Source organism: Geotrypetes seraphini, chromosome 7 (assembly GCF_902459505.1).
Source record: "Geotrypetes seraphini chromosome 7, aGeoSer1.1, whole genome shotgun sequence".
Classification (NCBI taxonomy): Eukaryota; Metazoa; Chordata; class Amphibia; order Gymnophiona; family Dermophiidae; genus Geotrypetes; species Geotrypetes seraphini.
Window position 1 is genome coordinate 93,180,077 of NC_047090.1, and position 25,993 is coordinate 93,206,069.

At 43.6% G+C, this 25,993-nt stretch overlaps 1 protein-coding gene across 6 annotated transcripts in view; it reads left to right on the plus strand.

Moving 5' to 3' along the window:
- Positions 1 to 21,112, plus strand: part of MIPOL1 (mirror-image polydactyly 1) — a 672,982-nt gene extending 651,870 nt beyond the window's left edge. For 5 of the 6 annotated variants that reach the window (XM_033952866.1, XM_033952868.1, XM_033952871.1 and 2 more), the window contains one exon: positions 19,800 to 21,112. In XM_033952866.1, coding sequence (XP_033808757.1) covers positions 19,800 to 19,866 — 67 coding nt within the window. In that variant the 3' untranslated portion in view covers positions 19,867 to 21,112. The remainder of the gene's footprint in view (positions 1 to 19,799) is intronic. The other variant, XM_033952872.1, reaches the window with a different exon arrangement.
- Positions 21,113 to 25,993: the final 4,881 nt, after the last annotated feature.

The window sequence follows — 25,993 nt, forward strand, 5'->3', positions numbered from 1 at the left end:
TATATGTTTTTCTCTCTACTTGATCATTGTATTTCCAGCCCTTTTCTCTTTTGTTTCTGTTTGTTTTTGTTTTTAAATGTTTTTAATAACTATTATTGGTTTTAATGATGTGCTGTTATCTTAAATATGTTTTTTAGTCAATACATGTTTTTATTACATTGTACACTGCCTAGAAGGCTGATTGGGTGGTATATGAAATCTTAAATAAACTTGAAACTTCTCTGGACCCTTTCGAGTAGTACTGTGTCCTTCTTCATGTACGGCGACCAGTGCTGGACGCAGTATTCTAGGTGAGGGCATACCGGTACAGAGGCATGATAACCTTCTCCAATCTGTTCCTCTTCTTAATCATTCCTAGCATTCTGTTTGCCCTTTTCGCCGCCACTGTGCATTGTGCGGATGGCTTCATCAACTTGTCAACCAGTACTCCCAAGTCTCTTTCCGGGGGTTCTCTCCAAGTACCGCCCCAGACATCCTGTATTCGTGTATAATATTTTTGTTACCAACATGCATCACCTTACACTTATCCACGTTAAACCTCATTTGCCATGTTGCGGCCCATTTCTCGAGCATGTTTATGTCCTGTTGCAGGTCTTCACAATCATTCTGCGTCTTCACTACTCTGAATAGCTTCATATCATCTGCAAATTTAATCACCTCACTCATCGTACCAATTTCCAGGTCGTTTATAAATATTTTGAAGAGTACGGGTCCAAGCACCGAACCCTGCGGCACTCCGCTCATGACACTTTTCCAGTCCGAGTATTGTCCATTTACCCCCACTCTCTGTTTCCTATCCGCCAACCAGTTTTTTATCCACATCAGTATGTCACCCTCGATTCCGTGGCTCACAATTTTTCATAGTAGTCGTTCATGCAGGACATTGTCGAACACCTTCTGAAAATCCAGATATACAATGTCGACCGGCTCACCCTTGTCTATCTGCCTGTTTACTCCCTCGAAGAAGTGCAACAAGTTCGTCAAGCAAGATCTCACTTGCTGAAGCCATGCTGGCTGGTCCTCATCAGATTGTGTCTGTCAAGGTGATCAATGATGTGGTCCTTTATCCGCGCCTCTACCATCTTTCCCGGTACCAAGGTCAGACTCACCGGTCTGTAGTTTCCCGGATCTCCTCTCGAACCTTTCTTGAAGATTGGCATAACATTCACCACTTTCCAGTCTTCCGGAATCCTGTCCGATTTTATCGACAGATTGGCTCTGATCGACATCTAACTAGCCCACTTATCCACACTACTCCGTCAGCCTACTCTCCACCTACCACCCCATATATGGATGAGGTATCATGCGATTCTGAGTTGAGACAATAAAGAGCAAGATTACAAATTAGCTTGATTAAGAACCAAGCTTCTAGCACGAGTAGGAAGAGCCTGAATATACAGTTCCAAGATGGACCAAAACCTTTTCTTCCGTTTGTAAGTTAATCCCATATCTATTGCCTCCCATATCAGCAATTGAAACATTAAGTTCCTTCATTGTTAAAATGAGGGGGGATCAGACTGAACCCATTGCTGCATTATACTTTTTTCCCCCCACCATACAGGCCTTTTATATAAAGAGGCCTCGCCCCGTAGACAGTCTCCCCCTAAAAACTCATTTCCCAAATAGGATATTTCCCAAGTAGGATATAAGGGAATCTGCAAAAGCCTACCTAGGAAGTTATATATAGTATCCCAAAATTCCGCTATAATAGAATAGGTTCCGTGGGCATGGGTTAAAGTATTAGTATAGGTTCCACAATTAGTGCACAAGGTTGACGAAATACCCCCAAGTGAAACAGTTGAGCTTGAGACATGTAACCCTGCAACATAATGCGATAATGACTTTCTCTATATCTGATGTAAGGCCTGTTGCAAATCTTGCGCTTGAATGGATATATGTAGTTCTGATGTCCATGTTGCTAAAATATGGCTATATGATTTAGGGGATAAGAGTTGGAAGAGTGCCACATGTAGACTAGATATCGAGAAGGGAACCTGCCCGGAAGGCTCAAAGAATGCTGTGATTTTTGCATGGGCCTGCAATGTACAATTATTTTTCAGCTCAGTGCGTATATAGTGAGACACCTAAATATAAGCATACCAATCACTCGTCCAAACCCCTCTCCTATGTTGCATCACATGGAAGGGCTGTATTGTTCCCTCTCCAAGAAAATCTGCTATCTGACTCAGGCCAGCATAGGCCCATCTCGCAAATGAATTCTGCTGCATCCCAGGGGGAAACTGTGAGTTGCCAACTATCGGCATCATATCAGTATTAGTAGGATTGCAATGTAATAAGGGCAAAAGAAACCTCCAAACCCCCCTGGCCACAGTCAACAATACATGCCTCCAAAAATGCAAAGGAATTTTCTGCATGGGTAAATGCAATAAGAATAATGGATGGTAAGGGTGAAATCATTCTTTTTCCATCGACCAGGGAGTATAATCTTCCGTACCATAAAGCTAATCATGCAAATGTCTGAGAAGGCAGGCCATGTTATACAGTTGTATGTTAGGAAGCCCAAGTCCCCCCACTTTCCAATTTCCATACAATAAGCCCAATGGAAGCCAAGGTTTCCTCCTGTTCCAGCAGAAAGTTCAAATCAACCCCTTTAAGTACCATAAGTCTTTTCCCTGGATGTGTTGGGCAACAATTGGAGAACATAAAGCCAGCATGGAAAGATGATCATACGATAAACACTAATCCTACCAGATAGTGTTAATGGGACATTCTTCCATTTAGCAAACCACTGTTTTGTACATTGATATAAACACATTGGGTCTATTGGTAATTGAATTCCCAGATACCGGAAAACATCTTGGGCCAAGCGTAAGGGAAAAATATTCATTTCCAATGCTGCCGAATCGGGGGTTGAGAGGCCAAACATTCTGATTTATCCATATTTAATTTGAATCCTGAGGAAGCCCCATATTCAAAGCATTCCAGGAGTAAGGGCAGGGCTTCTTCTGGTTTGGAAATTTGCATCAGCAAATCATCCACAAATGCCAAAACTAGGAAAAATTGAGTACCTACCCGGACCAGAATTTCCGGATTTTGTGAAATATCTCTTAAAAAGAGATCAAATGTAAGGATAAATAATTAATAAATGAGATAAGGGTCAGCCTTGACAAGTGCCCCATTGTATAGGAAAAGGAGCCAATTCTAGTCCATTAACATAAATTGAGGCCTAGGGATTAGAATATAGAGTGCAGATCGCTTCATTGAACCAGCCTGTGATGCCAGAATAGATCTGATGTTCTTAACCATGTGGTGATTGCGTACGAACCCTACCTGAGAATCCATCATAATCGGAGCAGAAGTCAGGTCAGTCTATTAGCCAAAATAGTTGCCAGTAATTTGTTCTCGAAACACAAGAGAGAAAGCTGTAGAAATTGGGTCCTTCCCCAGTTTGGGAAAGACTATAACTGAGGCTTTAAGCAAAGAGGGTGTCAGTTTGCAATCATAGATAGCCTGATTAAACATAGCTGCTAGGATAGGTACAATATTATCCAGCTGCCTTATATAAAGCACTTTTACCAATTGCCCAGAGAACTTCATCTTCATGTACTGGCTGATTAAAACTTTGCAATTGTGTGTAGTTAATTTTGGGGAGCGTAATATTATCTAGATAACTATCTGGGTCAAGACCGTCACTGATGGGATCTGCGGTTTTTAAGGAAGTATAAAAATCCCTAAATACATTATTAATGGCCAGATCCATATGAACCAGAGAACCTGTAAGTGTTTTCAGCATCAATATCTTCTGATATCTCTTCCCCGATTTCAAGAGGTTGGCCAAAAGCCTCCCACTCCTCTGACCATGTTTGTATAGTTGGTTCTTATAATATAAGAGAGGTTTCTTTTGTCGCTGGTGAAGGAGCTCATTAAGTGCATTCTGAAACAGAAAATGCAATTTGTTGCTGGACACAGGACAGGCACAAAGGGGGTATCTAACAATGCCTGAGTTCTGCACAAATCTTGGTTTTTTAATTGGTTTAATTGGCTTGGTAGTTAGTTGCCATTTATAGAATCAGGCCCAAAATTTATTTTTAAAATTTCTATTCTGCTTAAAACCTAAGCGGATTACAATAAAACATATATAACTTATCACATCAATAAAACATCAGTACATCATAGTAGTAACATAGTAGATGACGGCAGATAAAGACCCGAATGGTCCATCCAGTCTGCCCAACCTGATTCAATTTAAATTTTTTTATTTTATTTTATTTTATTTTTTATTTTATTTTTTTCTTCTTAGCTATTTCTGGGCGAGAATCCAAAGCTTTACCCGGTACTATGCTTGGGTTCCAACTGCCGAAATCTCTGTTAAGACTTACTCCAGCCCATCTACACTCTCCCAGCCATTGAAGCCCTCCCCTGCCCATCCTCCACCAAACGGCCATACACAGACACAGACCGTACAAGTCTGCCCAGTAACTGGCCTAGTTCAATATTTAATATTATTTTCTGATTCTAAATCTTCTGTGTTCATCCCACGCTTCTTTGAACTCAGTCACAGTTTTACTCTCCACCACCTCTCTTGGGAGCGTATTCCAGGCATCCACCACCCTCTCCGTAAAGTAGAATTTCCTAACATTGCCCCTGAATCTACCACCCCTCAACCTCAAATTATGTCCTCTGGTTTTACCATTTTCCTTTCTCTGGAAAAGATTTTGTTCTACATTAATACCCTTTAAGTATTTGAACGTCTGAATCATATCTCCCCTGTCTCTCCTTTCCTCTAGGGTATACATATTCAGGGCTTCCAGTCTCTCCTCATACGTCTTCTGGTGCAAGCCTCCTATCATTTTCGTCGCCCTCCTCTGGACCGCCTCAAGTCTTCTTACATCTTTCGCCAGATACGGTCTCCAAAACTGAACACAATACTCCAAGTGGGGCCTCACCAATGACCTGTACAGGGGCATCAACACCTTCTTCCTTCTACTGACTATGCCTCTCTTTATACAGCCCAGAATCCTTCTGGCAGCAGCCACTGCCTTGTCACACTGTTTTTTCGCCTTTAGATCTTCGGACACTATCACCCCAAGGTCCCTCTCCCCGTCCGTGCATATCAGCTTCTCTCCTCCCAGCATATACGGTTCCTTCCTATTATTAATCCCCAAATGCATTACTCTGCATTTCTTTGCATTGAATTTTAGTTGCCAGGCATTAGACCATTCCTCTAACTTTTGCAGATCCTTTTTCATATTTTCCACTCCCTCTTCGGTGTCTACTCTGTTACAAATCTTGGTATCATCTGTAAAAAGGCACACTTTTCCTTCTAACCCTTCAGCAATGTCACTCACATACATATTGAACAGGATTGGCCCCAGCACCGAACCCTGAGGGACTCCACTAGTCACCTTTCCTTCCTTCGAGCGACTTCCATTAACCACCACCCTCTGGCATCTGTCCGACAGCCAGTTTCTGACCCAGTTCACCACTTTGGGTCCTAACTTCAGCCCTTCAAGTTTGTTCAACAGCCTCCTATGAGGAACTGTATCAAAGGCTTTGCTGAAATCCAAGTAAATTACATCTAGCATATGTCCTCGATCCAGCTCTCTGGTCACCCAATCAAAAAATTCAATCAGGTTCGTTTGGCATGATTTATCTTTTGTAAAGCCATGTTGCCTCGGATCCTGTAACCCATTAGATTCAAGGAAATACACTATCCTTTCTTTCAGCAACACTTCCATTATTTTTCCAACAACTGAAGTGAGGCTCACCGGCCTGTAGTTTCCTGCTTCATCCCTGTGACCACTTTTATGAATAGGGACCACATCCGCTCTCCTCCAATCCCCAGGAATCACTCCCGTCTCCAGAGATTTGTTGAACAAGTCTTTAATAGGACTCGCCAGAATCTCTCTGAGCTCCCTTAGTATCCTGGGATGGATCCCGTCTGGTCCCATCGCTTTGTCCACCTTCAGTTTTTCAAGTTGCTCATAAACACCCTCCTCCGTGAACGGCGCAGAATCTACTCCATTTTCTCGTGTAACTTTGCCAGACAATCTCGGTCCTTCTCCAGGATTTTCTTCTGTGAACACAGAACAGAAGTATTTGTTTAGCACATTTGCTTTCTCCTCATCACTCTCCACATATTTGTTCCCAGCATCTTTTAGCCTAGCAATTCCATTTTTTATCTTCCTCCTTTCACTAATATATCTGAAAAAATTTTTATCTCCCTTTTTTACATTTTTAGCCATTAGTTCTTCCGCCTGTGCCTTCGCCAAACGTATCTCTCTCTTGGCTTCTTTCAGTTTCACCCTGTAGTCCTTTCTGCTCTCCTCTTCTTGGGTTTTTTTATATTTCATGAACGCCAACTCTTTCGCCTTTATTTTCTCAGCCACTAGGTTGGAGAACCATATCGGCTTCCTTTTTCTCTTGTTTTTATTGATTTTCTTTACATAAAGGTCCGTAGCCATTTTTATCGCTCCTTTCAGCTTAGACCACTGTCTTTCCACTTCTCTTATGTCCTCCCATCCTAACAGCTCTTTCTTCAGGTACTTTCCCATTGCATTAAAGTCCGTACGTTTGAAATCTAGGACTTTAAGTATTGTGCGGTCGCTCTCCACTTTAGCCGTTATATCAAACCAAACCGTTTGATGATCGCTACTACCCAGGTGAGCACCCACTCGAACATTAGAGATACTCTCTCCATTTGTGAGGACCAGATCCAATATCGCTTTTTCCCTTGTGGGTTCCGTCACCATTTGTCTGAGCAGAGCCTCTTGAAAGGCATCCACAATCTCCCTACTTCTTTCCGATTCCGCAGACGGCAGGTTGAAATCTCCCAACAGCAGAACCTCCTCTTTCCTTCCAAACTTTTGGATATCCACATCACAAACAGAACTACTACAAAACTATTAGCTTTATCAGCTTATAGCTTTAGGTTACAAACGGAATACAAATTTTTAAGATAAATAATATGCTCATTTCCTGCCGCTTGTCCCTATGCAGACTCCCATTCAGCCTCTGCTCCAACATTGAATAAGATATTTTGTTTCAACAGCTTAATTAAATAGCTATTCACCTCGGCCACCAAAAAAGGAGAATCGTAGTCCTTCACATCAAATAATCAATACACTCTATGGTAAATACCAGCTTCACTCAACAAGCAGTAGATTCAGATCTTTTTATAGTTCTTCATCCATTTATTGGGGGAGGAAGAGAAAAACAAACAATGGCACGATACCATTACACCACATTAGATAAATACATAGATGAAACATCAAACAATAAAGATAGCTTAAGCAAAGAACTTCTATACTGCATGTAGAGACATCAGTTTGCTGATAATGAAGAAGAGCAAAAATCAATATGCTCCTGATGAAAGAAAAATGCATTGAAGACATTAAGGAATAACAATAATTACCTCCTAGATTTGAAGTTACCCAAGGCTAGGTGAGCAATTTTGGGCACAGATTACAGATCCACTTGTAAACTAATTGTCTAAATAGGTAATAATAATGAATTATGGTGTTAACAAGCACTAATTGGTAGTTATGTGTGGATCGGCCCTGTGCCCCTGTTCCATAACCTGCATGTCTAATGGATCTGTTACACAACTCCAAAGAGGGGGGGACCAGGGGAGGGGCACGGTCTGGTTAGGGTAGACATGGGCAATTCCGGTCCTTGATGGCCGGAATCCAATCGGGTTTTCAGGATTTCCCAATGAATATGCATTGAAAGCAGTGCATGCAAATAGATCTCATGCATATTCATTGGGGAAAACCTGACTGGATTCGGGCCCTCGAGGAACAGAATTGCCCATGTCTGGGTTAGGGGCATTCCTAGCATTTAGGCACACAGTTATAAACTATTTGAATTTCTATGCTTAACTGAAAGTAGTTGGGCTGACATAAGTGCTCATGGCCAGAGCTGCATGCTAAGTTAGTATGCTATACAATTTGGAGCAGATTCTGTATAGATCGCCAGTCTCAGCAGCCAACTAAAAAGTGGCTGAGAATTGCACAACCGCATCCTATATAGAATTGCATCTGCCCTAACGGACAGACACATAACCCCGCCTAGCCGCCCTGATTTTCTAACCAGTGACCATGTCACAAGCACAGGCTAGAGAATTGCATCTGCCTGATCAAGGGATCCCTTGTCATCAGCTGATCGCGGCAAGGGAATCCCTCTGTCGCAGTCAGCTGAGCGGCTGTGGCAAGGGACCTCCCACAAGTTCTACTAAAATCAGCAGGAGGGACGCTCACTCCTTCCTGCTGCCAAACCCCCTTCCCCCGAAGCAGCTGGGAAGGAAGGATACCCACTCTCTCTTGCCCCTGAATACCTGCCTCCCCATTGAAGACCCTCTGATACCCTGCGAGCCTTAACCCCCTAACCCCCCCTCTCCTCACACACACACACATGGCTGCAGGCCCCCATACCTCATAGGAGAAAGTCCTGCTGGAGGGATACTTACACCCTCTGGCTGGCAGGCCCGCCACTCCAAAATGGTGGGCCTTCCCCTTCCCAGTGCATTCTGGGAGGGGCTTTAGGTATATGGCCAATCAGAGTCTTAGGCCACTTCCAGTGCATCCCAGGATGAACTGGTAAGCAGGCCTAGGACTTCAATTGGCCTAGGTGCCTAAGTCCCTCCTATGGAAGGGGTCTTAGGCTTCTTAGCCAATCAGGGTCTTAGGTGCCCCTCCATGGTATATCCCAGAATGGACTGGGAAGGGCAGCCATTTTGGAGTGGTGGACCTGCCGGCCCAGAGGGTGTAAGCATCCCTCCAGCTGGACTTTCTCCTATGAGGTGTGGGGGTGTCGGGTTAGACCTAGGGGGGTGGGGTGGGGGCCTGAAGCTTTGGGGGGTATCAGGAGGGGTTAAGGTTCCTGGAGTATTGGGGTTCTGGGGGGCTAGGGGTGTGTGGCAGCAGGAGGGAGTGAGCATCCCTCCTGCTGGTCTTCAATGGAGTGGGCAGGGGTTCAGGGGCAGGAGCAAGTGGGCATCCCTTCTGCCCAGCTGGGGGGGCTTGGAACTGGACAAATGTTGAAGGTACATATTTGATATTTATCCTTGAGAAATGACTGCTTGTGAATCAAGAGGATATAAGCTTGGCTTTGGAATTGACATGTGGTGTAATGGCTGAGTGTGTGGCACAGTGCCTATATGTGGGTGCCTCCGGCATGCCTAAGTGACGTCTAAGTCGTGTCCACCTAAGTTGCACCCAACTAATGCCCAAAAGCAGACCTGATTATTACACCAAAAAATAGAAGATTTAGTATACAATATTTTTTTTCATATGCTTTGATTGAGGAACACAGAGGCCAAAATAGGTTGTTTTTTTAGAAAACAACAGAGGAACTGGACAAATGTTGAAGGTACATATTTGATATTTATCCTTGAGAAATGACTGCTTGTGAATCAAGAGGATATAAGCTTGGCTTTGGAATTGACATGTGGTGTAATGGCTGAGTGTGTGGCACAGTGGTTAGAGCTATAGCCTTAGCACCCTGAGGTTGTTGGCTCAAATCACCCACTGTTCCTTGTGACCCTGGGCAACCAGAACAGAAAATAAATATGATAAAGGAGCCAAATGTAAATACCAGATAGGGTATAAGTGGTATATAAATAATTAAAAGATAAATAAATAAAATATAATAGTGGTGCCAGCATTTTACTGCATACTATTTTAATGTAAAAAAACAGCATAAAATTGCCATTCTAATGACATCATAATGCTAACACATGATAACGTTATAGACGTTATTAGGATGTCTATGTAATGCTTAAAAGGTGATTCTGTAAAGGACATCTAACAATATAGACGCGCTTAGATTCTCTATAGTGCATCTATGCATTAAAGAATCACGCTCAGCATTCTGCTCCTAGATGTCTAAACGATGCCTAACTTTTAGATGTCTTTTACAGAATCTGCCCTTTAATGTATAGCATTGCTTAAACATAAATTAAAATAATATTACAGAATATAATAATACAATAAATATAAGAATAACCACAATACTAGCAGATACTGTAACTACTAAAATGACATGCATTATGCGTGTGTACCTTATTACACCATAGAGATAAAACACGGCATTTAAGAGAAAACACAAATCAATGACATGAAGCTGGAGCAATAGAACATACAGCAATGCCATTACTGTGTGCCTCCCTCCAGCCGTCCCGCTTCGTTTTCGGCATTTTTTTCATTTTTTGTTTTTGGTTTGTGGAACTTCGGCTCCTGGCGTTTTCATTGTGGCAGTTTGGTTTGGATAAGTATAATTTTGATTCAGTTTAATTATGGTTTGATATTGCTTTGTAGTTAGCTTGGCGGGTTTCGGCTGGCAGGGTTTGTGTGGGGGTCGCTCAGTTTGTATCTCCACCGATTGAGTTTATATTGCTCACGGGTTGGTTTGGATTGCATTATTTATTTAGGGCCTTATTATAGGTGTTTTCTATTATTATATACACATAGGGGGCTCAATGATGGTGTGGTGGTGGAGGCTTCCCGCCTCAGCCCGGAAGTGAAGCATCGGAGCTCTTGCTCCCATTGCTGATGGTTCACACTGAGAGCGCCCTTTACTTCTTCAGTGGAGTTGCTTCAGGCTAGGACTATTGCTTATTCTGAGCGTCCCCCATCCAAACCCTGTTGTGACTGGTTGTGCCTCTTTGTTGTTACTATTATAGGATTTTTTGGCATATTTATTGAGTGTATTGTTGTGTGTATTACTGTGTAGGCAGCAGAGATAACATGTGGGCACATGCACAAAAATGTTTTCTTAGACTATCATTATCCCTTCTTCCTACTAAAGAACATTTTGTGTTAACTAAAAGTTTAACTTCTGAAGATCATATCTTAAACTTTTGAATAGCCATAGATAGGGTTCATCTTTCGAAGCACATCAAGAAATATTGTAATGGAGCATGGATTATACTCAAGGCTGGCTCCTTTCCAGGATTCCAACTGTGTGCACCTGTACACTGGAGGACTTCCTCTGTGATTTTGGCTATTACCGCCCAGAAAATCATTCGACTGTATCAAGCAGGAGGAGCTGAAGGGCCATGACTTCGAGTTTTGTCTGTATGGGAAGCAGGAGCTGATGAAGACTAGTGGGTATCGTAAGATTCCAGGAGACAAGTGTGCTGGTGGAGAGAACCCTAAACATGAGCTGATAGATCTGAAAAAGAAATGTACTGGTGGCTCAATTTCTCAGGAATCATCGGAACCTTTGCAAGTGTGCCAAGATTTGATTTCAATAATCCTGTCAGTAGTGTCTGTACTGCTCATCTCCATCATTGCAGGTGTCCTGATCATCAAGAAGTATGTCTGTGGAGGCAGGTTTTTGGTTCATTGATACTCTGTTCTGCAGCAGCATGTGGAGGCAAATGGAGCAGATGCCCTGAATACCAGTATCTCCAGTGGAAGTAGGCTAGGTTACCATGATGACTTTGAGAGGATCTTCTGGAATAATGCCATCATGGAACCTGTCACACAAGTCGGAGGTAGAGAGTTGCACGGGGACAGAAATCCCACCCGTCCCCACCCGTCCCCGCCAAAGTCCCACCCGTCCCCGTGAGGACTCCCACCCGTCCCCACCCGTCCCCGCGAGGAATCCCTCCGTCCCCACCCGTCCCCGTGAGGAATCCCCTCCGTCCCCGCCCGTCCCCGCGAGGAATCCCCTACGTCCCCGCCTGTCCCTATAAACTACAGAAATAGTTATTTAATTTAATTATGCTACTGAATTAAAGGCTCTGGTAGAAACCCATTTAAAAATAAGCAAAAAGACTTTATTAATTTGGAAATATTAATTGGGAAGAATACATACTTTGTAAACGGGTTTCTACCAGAGCCTCTAATGTTTATAAATTTTTATCAACACAACTAATATACTACTTTATCCTTAAGCAAAAAAAAAAAAAGAATTTTTTTCCTACCTTTATTGCCTGGTTTCTGCTTTCTTCATGTTCTCATTCAATTCCTTCCATCCACTGCCTCTCTTCTCTCTGTGTCTTCCATTTGCTCTGTTACTGTGCCTCTCCCTTTCTCCCCCCTCCCAAATTGGTCTGGCACCCATCTTTTTCCCTCCGCTCCCCCATAGTCTGGCACCTCTGTCTTCTTCCCTGCCAGCGTCTTCTTCCCATTCCCTCTTCCCCATTTCCTTTCAGTGTCCTTCTCCCCCACCATCTTCCCCATGTCCTGTCAGGCAGCATCCTTCTCCCCCCTCTGCCTTCCCCATGTCCTTTCAGCGGCCTTCTCCCCCCTCTGCCTTCCCCATGTCCTTTCAGCGGCCTTCTCCCCCCTCTGTCTTCCCCATGTCCTTTCAGCGGCCTTCTCCACCCCTGTTTTCCCCATGTCCTTTCAGTGGCATTCTCCACCCCTTTGTCTTCCCCAGTGCTTTCAGGGTCCTTCCCCCCCCCCTTCCTCCCGTTTACCCCATGTCCTTTCAGCGTTCTTTTCCACCCCTTTGTCTTCCCCAGTGCTTTCAGCGGCCTTCTCCCCCCTTAAGCGTCTTTTCTTCTCCACTCCACCTTTCCTCCCTCCCTGCCTCCACCTTTGTGGCGCTTTTGCACCCGACCGACAACAGAACAGGCCCGGTCGGACAAATCTCCCTGTCCTGTAGCCGCGAATCTAAATTACCTTCTTACAGCAGCTGGAGTAGTGAAGCTGCTGTAAGAGGTAATTTAGATTTGCGGCTACAGGGCAGGGAGATTTGTCGGCCAGCCTGTTGTCGGTCGATCGGGGGACCTGACCGGCTGTGCACATTCTCCGGGGCGGACCGCCCCCTCCCCCCTCTTTCGTACGCAATTGCCTTCTCTTTACCTGCCCTGCCGCACACAGCCGACCGGAAGTCTTCCTGATGTCAGCGCTGACTTCGGAGGAAGGGAGGGCTTTGCTTAAGCCCTCCCTCCGACGTCAGCACTGACATCGGGAAGATTTCCGTTCGGCTGTGTGCTGCGACAGGGCAGGTAAGGAGAAGGAGACTACCCTCACGGCTCGAGTGCACTGCGATCCAACCCCGCAGGAACCCCGCGACCCTCGGAGGCGTCCCCACGGGATCCCCGTGACCCTAGGGGGCGTCCCCACGGGATCCCCGTGACCCAAAGGGGGAACCCGCGGGATTCCTGTCATCCCCGTTCCCGTGCAGCTCTCTAGTCGGAGGTTTGTTGGGACAACTGAAAGCAAGACTTTCCCTTTCCCCTCTTAAATTTATTGTAAATGCTTCTAATTGGATGCTTGTTTCCCTCCTTTGGATACCCAGAAATGCTGGTCTCCTTTGCCTTTGCCGGTAAGAACAGTGCTGGTCGGCTGAGAGGAAGGACAGATGTGTCAGTCAGCGGGTGGGGAGGTGGTAGCACTGAAGTGGCTGTCAGGCAGTGGTGTAAACAAGTGCAGATTAGTGGGCAGGGAGGTGGTAGGCCTATAGTAACGGTCAGGCAGGGTCAGGAACAGAAGTGCTGGTTGGGGGGGGAGAAGATGCAATCGTTGGACAGAGGGTAGAAGCAAGAAAGATCAAGGCTCAAATATAAACCGAGACCCCCATTTTTGGTCAGTTTATATTCAAGTATATATGGTAAGTCCAAAACATATGCCTACATGCAAACCACAACCATGGCCTCCCCTAACCAGGCCTATTTAATTGGATGTTAAGCACCTAACATCCAAATGTAATTTACAGCACGTATGAGATGCTGCTTGTTAATTATTATGCCAATAAGTCTATTAAATATTTAGGTGCCTATATCAGTGCCTAACTTTAAATGCACTATATAGAATTTGCCAGTTAGTGCATGCAAACAGAAAAAATTACTGTAAAATGCTTTAGCATGTCATAGAAGAATAATCCTTTTTAAGGCACCGTAGCTTCTTGCACCCATCAGCAGTCAGCAGCACTAGTCCATCAGTAAATGCCTGAGAAAAAATAGGTCTTTAGACTGGTCTTATATCTAGGCAAGGAGGCTTTTGGTGGATAAGGGTGCAGGATTGTATCTGCCACAAATAAAGTCAATCTTCTGTGTTTTGCTCAAAAGCAGTGATGATGCAAAAAACATTGCACTGTGTGTATTGTTTGCCTTCAATGATCTGAGATGAGATGGTGCAAACAGGTGCCGCAGAGGAGACAGGGTTGGAGCATGTAAATACATACCGTCTTGTGCAATCATAGCTTGACTTTTGTCTGCCAGACTGAAAATGTACTCATGTGCTTCGTGAAAACATAAAGACAGATTTACTCACACTCCTTCCCCCTTTCTTTACCCATCATTAATTGATGCTCTGTGTACGTGGGGCTGCTGAAAAGTTCTCAGCACCAACCAAGAAGAGAATGATGTGAAGCCATAAAACTTACAAGTTATTCCATACTTTTCTTGACACTTTTCATGACACTTCTCATTTCATTTCATATCATTGAAACGAAAAGTGTCAAGAAAAGTATGGAATAACTTGTAAGTTTTATGGCTTCACATCATTCTCTTCTTGGTTGGTGCTGAGAACTTTTCAGTGAGCATGGATTCATTTTTAATTTTAAAAAAAAATGATTACAAAAAAGTGTTATTAGCAAAATTAAGCTGCTATTTTTGCTTTTGAGGCTTTGCTTTCAGGGTGTATGAAGACACCCTAAAAGCAACCTTGCTTTTGATGGATTTTTGTTTTACAAAACTATTTGTTCCGTCAGAATGCAAGGTTTCATACTACATTATCATATGTTAAAAATAATAAAGCTCTGAGCTTTTATTCTACAGAAAACTAACTGTTTGTGACAAAGGAAAAAAAATAAGACCATGAAAATCATTTAATGCATATTACATAAGCAAGTTATCGCCTGAAGGTTTTGCCTGTAAAAATCCGGTTTCCTTGTTTGGATAGATTACCTTGCCTATGGCCTCATAGTTTAATCACTCTGGATTTTGTCTCCTGAAACCCTCAAGCGGTGCAATTATTGCTTCAACGTAGATTTTCATAAACCACAAAAGTAACTCAACTAGTTTCTGCTTATCCAGTGTTCGGTTCAGGATGGCTGCTGCTCTGGCTTAAGGAGCCATTCTGTAAGCACACACTGAAAGACCAGATGTTGAATGGAAAGAGAGTCTAGATTGAGGTATCAGGAACTGTGAAAATCTTTGTAGAAGTTAGGGTTTACAGGGCAGAAAAGAAGAGAAATTCAGGTAGGACCTGGATGCACTCTTCTGTTCTGGGAATCATTTGAATTTTACATAGTGACAGTAACATGGTAAATGATGCCAGATAAAGACCCAAATTAGGGTTGCCAGATTTTCCTATCGGAAACTCCGGACCTCTAGCCCCACCCTCAGGCCTGCCTAGTTTTTTCTATCCCTGCCCTAATTCCACCCTGCCCCTCCCCCCACACTGTCTGCTCTTGCCAGGCAGGGAGGAAGTCCACACATGCACAGATGGTACGTGATGACATCACACGCATGACATCATTGCGTGATGGCTGCTCCATGCCCGACACAGCTTTTCAAAACCAGGACAAAGTGCTGGGTTTTGAAAAGCCGTCCGTACCCCCGGACATGTCCTCAAAAAGAGGACATGTCCGGGGAAATCCAGACATCTAGTAACCCTAACCCGAATGGTAAACCAGTCTACCCAAATATACACTCTCTATAATTTAATGATTGAATTTAAATTGTTCTTTTTCTTAGAAATTTCTGGGCCATAAACCTAGAGCTCTGCCTGGTATCATGCATCTACTGGAGTCTCTGTTAAAGCTCACTCCAGCTCATCCTCAACTGAATGGCCATATACGTGACACAGACCGTGCAAGTCTGCCCAGTTATGGTCTTAGTTCTTCAATATATACCATTATTTTCTGATTAGAGATCCTCTGTGTTCATCCCACACTTTTTTGAACTCTGCCACCGTTTTCCTCTCCACCACCTCCCTCAGGAACGCATCTCTGTAAAGCTTTTAACTTATAAGTACAAAGCAGATGTGTCGACTTCTTTCTCCATTAGGAAAGAGCAAGAATCCCAAAATATTTGGGGGTCACAAGTTAAAAATCCAGGACTTGCCACCAAACTGTTCCCGAAGACTGGAATATGTATAAAACCATTTATAGCTCAAGTTTGTAACAGAGGCACTAACATATAAGTTGCCCTTTACACGTGTAAATGTTTAGCATAATGGCATTATATGCTTATTGCAAACATATGCATGTTAATACCAAAAGTCCATCTAAGCACTATTCTTCAAATACTTGCTTAACTTATATGGCTTGTATTTGTAAGGGGATGTCCACATGGGTGGAGCTTGGGCGAGAGTCAGGTGTGTAATTTACAGAACACTTTACAGGTATATCAACAATATTTAGAAACAAGTATGTACACCAGGTCTATGACTGGTATAAGTGCTTACCCCTAACTTTTAGGCACATATGTACCCAGTTATAGTCATGTTCTGAAAAGGAAAGGAGTGCCCAGATAGTGAAAAGGAAAGTAAGGCCCTGATAGGATGTTGATATCAGTGGCTGCCAATCGCATGTCAATAACACGAGAGCGCTGGAAATGTAGCTCTGGATTTTCCAGGCCTACATTTCTGGTGCCTATCTTTGTCATGAATCATGCCTACATTGGCGCTTTAGGCCACTTAATGCCACTTCTGACATTAGCCATGCTCATAGTGGCATTAGGTGGCCTACACCTATGTAGGTACGATTCTGGTAGGTGCTTTAACATTGCAGGGGGGGCTGCCTTTTTAAACAGCTTTATAGAATAGAATCCTACCAGCCACCCTGTTATTGTATTTGGCCAAACAGTAAACTGGCTGTCTGAGAAATGCCCACCCTGAATCCAAGTAGGGCTTAATTTGTAGGTCCCAAATAAACAGATAGGCAAGAGCTCTGCAAAATCTGTCAGATCCAGTCCAAAAGCAACTAGCAGACCAGCACGCTGTTTTGAAAGCCAAAACCTCACTGTTCAAGTCAGTCGCAGTCTACCTATGGACACAGTTCGCTGTTCAGGTTGATAACAATATATTTGTGGACATCGAACACTGTGTTATCAACCTGAACAGCGAACTGTGTTCAAAAGTAGACTGGGACTGACTTGAACAGTGTACTGTGTTTACAATTAGATTGTCATTGACCTATATTTGTCTCAGTACCTGACACAGCCCCAGAGGTGGCAAAACATGGCCATATTGAGCAATTGAGAATTTTCAGTGTTCGTTGTAATAAAACAATGTATTTATATATTTTTATGCTGGTCTAATGGTTTTGTTTTTGGACTAGGGCTTAATTAGTAGACAAAAAGGAAGTGGAACTGATGGAGCAAATAGACCAAAGGCAAGAGTAACAGGAGAAGAGGGGCTGGATAAGGGAACGATACGTTCTTTTTAAAGAGGACATGTCTTCCTTTTGGACTTCTTCATATATGTCCTCCAGGTTTTTTATTTTTTAGGAAAATATAGGAAACCATCGCTGGCCTATTAGTTAGTCTGGACACATGGGGATGCTAATGAAAGAAAAAAAAAGTATTGCTGATCTCTCCCTTTCCCTGCTGGTTGAATCTGTCAAAAGAATTTTGTTCTTACAGCACAACTTTAAGCAGACATCAAGCAAAGACTTTCACACTTATCTCAGAAACCAGCAAAAGTTGTTGAGGGATATCTACTGTTCTGATATATACACTCATGCTCAGACTCGGTCAAATTGAAATTCAAAAGTTTTTGAAAAGTAGATTGTCTATTGCAGTCTCGCAAACTTTTTTAGCTTTGGCATGCTAAACGGAGCAAATGTTTTTTGCAGCACATTATATTTGAAATTATACCTCTGTAAATGTTCACCAGCATGAGCAGCATTTTCCACCTGCTGCTCGCACCGCCCTCAGCTCCCTTCTGATGTCACATCCTGGTCCTGTGACAGGAAGTGATATCAGAAGGGAGCCGAGGCTGGCGCGAGAAGCAGGTGAAAGTGGCGGAGAAGGGGCGGGGTGGAGGAGAGGTGCTGGTGACAGACTCTTGCGTACATGACATACATGTCATCTATTCTTGTGCATATTTATTTTATGAATTATTTCTTATGAAGAGAATTTTAAAAATAAATTCTGGAATCTCTCGCAGTACACCTGGAATCTCTCTGTGGTACACAATTTGCAAGACACTGGTCTACTGCTATACTTTGTCAGTCACTGATGTGTGTTCATTAACTAAAAGCTATTTACACATTTCCTACAATTAAATATTTCTTTATCAAAGGTTGCAACCATTTTTATTTTTTGTGTCCTCTCTTTCTGACTCTGCAAATATGGTAACCCTATTTCTTCTGCTCCAAACTCACTCCCTCACCTTCTCTTCCCTGCAGGCTCTGGAAAGGAGGGGTTATAACAGACTATCCCTGCTACTCTGGAGTCTTAAAAGACGTGATGGAACTGTGTTCCAGCCAGTTCCCCCAGAAGGGGAAGGCATTTCTGGGAGCATGTTTTATGTGTGTTCTGTAACGAATGCATCTAGATTAATGTTTCCAATCTACTTGTATTGTTTTGAAGCAAAGCTTTGCCCATAGTTAAAGCAGTTTTTGAAAATTATTGTAGACTTACAACTGCTTTAACTATGGGCAAAGCTTTGCTTGGAAACAATACAAGTAGATTGGAAACATTAATCTAGATGTATTTGTTACAGAACACACATAAAACATGCTCCCAGAAATGCCTTCCCCTTCTGGGGGAACTGCCTGGAACACAGTTCCATTACGTCTTTTAAGACTCCAGAGTAGCAGGGATAGACTTGTACGAGAAACCACATGTATGCTTCTCCTGTAGAGATGTGGTGCTAAATTAACAGGTAAAAAGTAGACTTTGCAGCAAAGCAGACCATTTGAAAATTGCTCCCATTGAAATTTGTAAAATCACACACAAATGTATGCATAATACTAAACATCAATAAGTCTTCCAAGACAAATCTTATCAAAGACTGGCAGAAATAGCATATGCTTCTTACACAGTAGTTAATCTGAGTCATCTGCTCTAGCTGAGGCATAAAAACGCCTTCATAGGTCTTGAAGTAAAGAAATCATTGGGGTAAATATTCAAGCAGCAGCAGTCAACGTTTTTTGGCTGTTTGTCTTCAATATCAGGCCAGATCTGGGCACCAGATATGCAGCCGGCTATCTCTTATGCAGGTTAAGTGCAATATTCAACACTTAACTGCATCGGTTTTATGCAGTCCTGTGGTTAAGTGCTGGCTTTGACTTTGATGGCCATTATTGATATTCAGCGACACGATCTGGATAAGTGCTGCTGGATATCAATGGATAACCTCGTGCAAGCGGTTTAACCAGGCAGGTGTCTCTGTTGCCCGGTTCAATCATTTTGAATACTGACCCTGTTAATTTTCAAGTTAAATAGCCAGCTCTGGAGAATAGTGTTAATCTGCAAGCCTTCCTGAAAAAGTAACTTGTCAAGACCAGAAATATTTGGGTATACTATGTGCACTGTTAGCTAGTTATTTTGAAAGGCTAAGCGCCAGATTTTGCTGTCCATCATGGGGTTATAAAAACTCTTGTGCTATAATGTTTGCATTTCTTCAGAGGTCACACACCATGACTGTCTCTGAAGTTCGGTCCATTGTCACTCCACTCATGGCTCCTGTACTGCACGATGTAGACCTAGTCAGCGATGGAGCATGGGGGTTTTTTTTTCTTTTTTTTTCACAAGTTGTCAGCATCCTACCCCCCTTTTGTTTGTCTCTTATAGTGATGCTTTGTCTCGTACCATGACCACCAGGATGGCTTGAGCCCGAGCAAACACTGCCTCTCACAACCAGAACATTCCTAACCTTCCTTCCCTTTATTTTCTTCTCTCTGCTCCTTTTCCTCCCCCCACCCCTTAGGTTGGAACGGCTGGTGGACGTCCTGAGGAAGAAGATTGGGGCAGGGACCCTTCGGACGGTGATCTGACTGAAAGCAGCAGCCTTGTGGAGAAGTGTTCACATCTGGTGACCAGGCAGCTCCATTCACCAAGCCTGTGTAAACACTGAGGCTTTAACTTAGCAAACAGTTGTTAGAAGTGGGACACTCCAACCACATTCCAAGCAAAGATAAAATCAAATCCAATCATAAACGCTTAACCACTTAGTTGCTGATTTGTCCTTTTCTTCTACCCATATTAACACAAGCAGGTATAACTGACCCAAAGCATATGGAATGCTGAGTGGCCTTGTGACATATTTGAAGGTCTGAAACAGTCTTAGATCTTACACCATTTTTCAGTTGTAGCTCAAGGCGAATTACATTCAGATGCCCTGGAGGGCTCAAAATCTAAATGTGTACAGGAGGCAACGGAGAGTTAAGCGACTTTCCCAAGATCACAAGGAGCAGCAGGAGGATTGGACTTCACTGGCTTTCAGCACCTGCTCTAACCATTAGGGTACTCCTCCACTCGTCACTCCATAAGGTGGTGCTGGACAGATATTGCTCCACTAGCTTGTAACTCAGATTGCTCAACCTATAGGACAGTTTCAGATGGAAAACCCTAACTTAATTCATTTTGAACACAAATTCACTTGAATATCAAACCACTGCCATATTGTACTGTGTTTAATGGAATTAATTTTGCAATTTGGAAGTGATCCAGGACAGTGGTGTAGGAAGGGGGGGGGGGGCAGTCCACCCTGGGTGCCATGTTGGCGGGGGGTGCCAGCACCCCTCCTCTCTGCCCCTCCTCTTCCCACTGCTCGCCACGCGTGTGCCTCCCCCATACCTCAAGTTGTTCATTGCCGCGAGCAACGACTTTAACATCTTCCCCACAACCATGTCGTCTCTCCTGCTGACATCACTCCAAGTGCCACGCATAGAAAGTGACATCAGAGGGAGAGATGACGGGGTCGTGGGGAGCACGGTGAACAACTAGAGGTACAGGGAAAGGAAGTGGGGCGGAGACAAGGGCGGGAGAGGGGCACTGCCGCTCCGGACGCCTCTCACCCTCACTATGCCACTGATTCAGGAGCTCCCATGATGCACTTAAATCATGAAATCATTGTTAAAACCTGATGTTTTTATCTGCGAACAGATTTGCGGAAGAGAGGGCCATTTTAAGTAAACATATATCACCACTGAATGTGAAGGGATGTCGGCATAGGGAAAGCTTTGAAATGATCCTAGAAAATCTGGGATATCTTATGCCTTTTACTAAGCTGTGCTAGGCTGTAACACAGTGGTTCTCAACCCTGTCCTGGGGACCCCCCAGCCAGTCGGGTTTTCAAGATATCCCTAATGAATATGCATGAGAGAGATTTGCATACCTGTCACTTCCATTATATGCAAATCTCTCTCATGCATATTCATTAGGGATATCTTGAAAACCCGACTGGCTGGGGAGTCCCCAGGACAGGGTTGAGAACCACTGCTCTAACACATGCTGAACTCAACAAAAATGGGATGTTTTGCCATCTGCACATGCAAGCTGTGCAATAATTATTTTTTTTGTTATGGTGGGGGCATGTCAGGGGTGGGGAATGGGCGTGGATGCACAAAGCAGCTAGCGCAAGCGTATTGCTGCCGTGCTAACTGGTTAGCGCAGGGGTGTCCAATGTCGGTCCTCGAGGGCCGCAGTCCAGTCGGATTTTCAGGATTTCCCCAATGAATATACATGAGGTCTATTTGCATGCACTCATTGTATGCTAATAGATCTCATGCATATTCATTGGGGAAATCCTGAAACAGCAATGAATCCAGCCAATGAGAGGAATATTTGGAAATGATTTTTAGGCCTATTGCAAACAGACTGGGGTCAATATATAGCAGGAGTTAATAGGGCAGGAGCAGCTCATGCTTGCTTAACTCCTGATTCTGGATATCACATGTGACTGCGACTTTCTGGTTAGTGCTTGGACGTCCACAGGTAGAGCCAGGTACTGCCGATAATCAGTTTCAGTGCCAGATAACAATCCAGGCAAGAATCACATACATAGCAGTCCTAACTTGCCCAGAAAACTATCCGAATAGTGGCATTGAATTTCAGCAGTACTTGGCTAGCTTCTGGGAGCAACTGCAGACCACAGCTCCCAGTGTTTTAAAAATACTGACCTGTATGAACTGAATATTGACACCATTGCTTTTGCAGAAATAAAGTAAATAGAAATTCAGCTCATTTTCTGTAGGCTTTAGTTATTGTTCAGAGCATAAATTAAGCATGTGGTATTATTTTACAGAACAGGAACAGTAACTGCAAAGTGCTGACTTCTAAACACATTTAGCAAATAATGTCTGCTACCTTTACCCATTGTATCATTCCTTCTATTAGCAACACCCCAACCCTGAGATGTCCTGTCTGTCTGTCCAAATTAGATTGTAAGCTCTTCTGAGCAGGGACCATCCATTAAATGTTTTGCGCAGCGTACGCCTTTCAGAGCTATAGAAATGCTAAATAGTAGTAGCAGTGATAACGTCTAGGACTGGTCCTTCACGTAAACTTACCCCCTCTTCTACGAAACCGCGCTAGCAGTTTTTAGCGTAGAGAGCCGTGCTGAATGGCCCGCACTGCTCCCGACGCTCATTGAGGTCCTAAGAGCGTCGGGAGCAGCGCAGGCCATTCAGTGCAGCTCTCTGCACTAAAAAACGTTAGCGTGGTTTCGTTGAAGAGGGGATTAGTGTAGCAATGTAACTGCTGCAGAGTGCCATGCCTTTAAATATGGCTCCTTTAGTATGAAGAAAAAGGTTTATAAGATTTTAAAGTTGAATTTCAGAGCTCAAGACACATTACAATTCAGGTACACAAGTGGGCTTAGAAGACTAATACATTGTACAGGAAGCAGAGGAGAGTGAAGTGTTTGGTTTTCACAAACTCAAAATACTCTCTTCATGACCTTAGTAATTTTGTTTCATGTCATAGCAGATGAGGGAGATGCATCATAAAGTTGTTTTTCTAGTGCAATGTGTATAGTAGTCCTGAACAATAGGGTCTTGCCCCTGAACCTGCAAGTTGCTGCAGAAGGATGTTACACTCTTTCGACTCCGCCGCCTTCCCAGAGGGCTGTGCCATGTTTCCTCAGTTTTCCCTTTTGCAAGAAAGTTGAGAAAATGTCTTTCTGATCTGCTCTGCATTTTTTTAAAAATTATTTGGGGAGGGTATCTTTTGCATACGAAGTTCGAGGCTTTTGTACCCAAAGATTCCTACGTGGTAGGATCTGTGCCTGAGCTATGATACAGATTTGTGTAGTGGAAGTCTGCTGCTTGTAGGATCAGCTCTCGGGGATACTTGTCTTGCCAGCCTGCTTTAATATTTGTGGAGCTTGGGGACGGTTCCCCAGTAGCTTGCTTGCATCCCTGATTTATCAGGAGCTTGAGCGTAAGCTATTTGACTCTGTGTCCAGTCGTTTGGAATTTATTGGAGCCAGCTGGGTTTTTTCTCCCCCATCGCGACACGAGGAGTGTAGGGGATTGAGTCAGCCAGAAGATCACACTTTCTGTGTAGAATTTGAGGCAGTCTTCTCCATTTTCCCAGCTGTAGGTTCCAAAATCAGAGAGCGGGTCTGTCTTATGTGGTTTTGGAGGTTTCTGGAACCAAGGATAGGGTCCCCCACCTCCAGAAACTCTTTTTTGACATTTCCTGATTTTTCCATTTTCTTCCCATTTTCTTTTTGGCACCAGAATTGCTGTGGCAGCCATCAAGGATTTCCTGATTATTTTTTAAAAGCTTCTGCCTCAGAACCCTTCAATTTTGCTTAAAATCAATATATCTGTTCTCTAGGGCAGGGGATCCACAGGAGACTCACTTTTCAGGGAAGAGACCCCTTCTGGAGCCGTCTGACAGTGAATTGGCAAAACTCAGTTGTGTATTCACCATGGAGCCCAAGAGAAGGAAGAGTGAGTCTCTCCAAGGGTCCTTTGGCCTGTCCGGTCAGGGGTTCATTCTTGAATTTGTGAGTCTGATGTGGAGTGCATATTTAAATTGTTGCAAGTGTATCTGGGTCTGCAAGCATATCTGGGGCTGAACAGGTGGTGGACTTCCCTCAGGTGGATCCCAGATCAGAGGCAAACGTGTCGCCAGACCTGGAGGCCCAGTCTGTCAAAGACTGGGATGAGTGAAGTTCTGGATCTATGTTCCTATTATCCCAGAGAGCTACTTCTCTCCTGAAAGATTATGGCTCAGCACAAGGCCAACAGGCAAGAAGCGATAGGTGCCCTGGACCAAGGAGAGGATATGATAGTGTGGTGCCTATTTAAGGCAACAGCCCTTCCTGGCCTTGTTGCAGATTTGTTGCGGGAATTGAAACTGGAATCCCTGCAAGCCTCCACTTCTCAGAGCTCAGTTATTAGCGACTGTATAACTCAGACCACATACTTTTCCTTGCATCCAGACATCACAAAGCTCATCACAGATTACTGGGAGGCCCTAGAGGGCTCCCTGAGGATAGCTAGAACTATGTCCAAGCTCTGCATGGTGGCTCCTGATTTCCAGCAGATTTTTGATCAATCTAAGGTGGATTCACTAGTTACCCAAGTTGCCAAGTGGACCTCTTCACCTAGTGAACACAGGATAGTAAGGTGGATGTGGTCCTTAAGAGGCAATTTGAAGCATTAGCCCTTGGGCTAAAATTGTTTATGGCTTGTGCTTGCCATACTCAGCTTAGACATCTTCTGACATTGGATGACGAGAAATCCTCCCAAATGGTTCTATTGGTAGTGAATTATGTGTCAGATGCTCTTTATCCAACTTCAAAGACACACTGATATATATAAACCAGCCAATATTCAAACACTCCAACAATAGTTAAATGGGAGTTTAGAATCCACCAATTCTAACAAGATTGGCAGTAGTGGCACTCTTCATTAATCTCCTCATAACTATTATGGCATCTTTTTTATATATTTTTTTATTATTTCTAAAACTTTTTTACTTTTCTTTACTTTTATACTATAACTTTTAAGAATCAAAGGGACTTATCTTATTGTCATTGTCAGTTCCCCTTCCCGACGCGTTTCGTTCATCTTTTACAAGGTCGGGGGAACTAAATTAAGGACTCTTCCCATTTCTATCAGCCACTTTTGATCGCCAGTGGCTGATAGAAATGGGAAGAGTTACTTCTATTATTGGAGTGTTTGAATATTGGCTGGTAGATGCTCTTTATGACATTATTAGGGTCATGAGAAAAGTTTCCACTTTTTCTATCTCGGCCCGCTGAATGTTCTGGCCATGCTTAGCAGGCTGCCTTTCAAAGGACAGATGCTTTTGGTAACGGCCTCAACGACCTTATGGCTAGTGTGCAAGATCACCGCCCTAAAACCTTACCGTCTCAGACCAACCCAATCTCTCCCACAGTGGCATGGCAAGCACGTGGGAGATAAAGGCCCAGTACTCGCCTGTGCAATGCAGGCCAAGGAAGAGCTTGCTGTGGCGGCTCAGGCACCGTGACTGGGCTAGGCTGTGGCAGAGTCCCACCCTTCCGTGCAGCCCAGTGCTCCACTTCTGGGGAAGGGCGACTTGTTGCCCACTGCTGTCCCAGCTCCGGGGGTGCGGGGCCAGGCAGGGCTCAATGGCATGCTTGGTGGGGGGTGAGAGAGAAGGACAGAGAGATGTCCACTTTGGGCTCAGGCTCACCCAAAATTGGCTGTCTGGCTACACCACTCTGATAATCCATTTCTTTTTCTTTCTTTTTTTCTTTGTAATCAAATTTCCACAGGAGGTAAATAAAGCTAATGATTTATAAAAGCTGCTTCATATTTAATGCTCAGGCATTATAGGGATATTCAGACTTCCACCTCAGTATTATAACTTATGGTGGCAGAGATCCTCATTATTCCCAACCTGGCTATTTATTATATTGTTTTGTTTCCTTAATTGCTATTTTCACTCTCTTAGTCTCCTATTCAATTCGATAAATAAATAAATACTTATTTCATAGAATATATATTTCCCAGCAACATTAGCAAATATGAAGCGAGACTTAGCTTTGAATTTGTAGTTTTGATTCTTATCCCCTTGCCAAAACTACAAATTCAAAGCTAAGTCCCGCTTCATATTTGCTAATGTTGCTGGGAAATATATATTCTATGAAATAAGTATTTATTTATTCATCAAACTGAA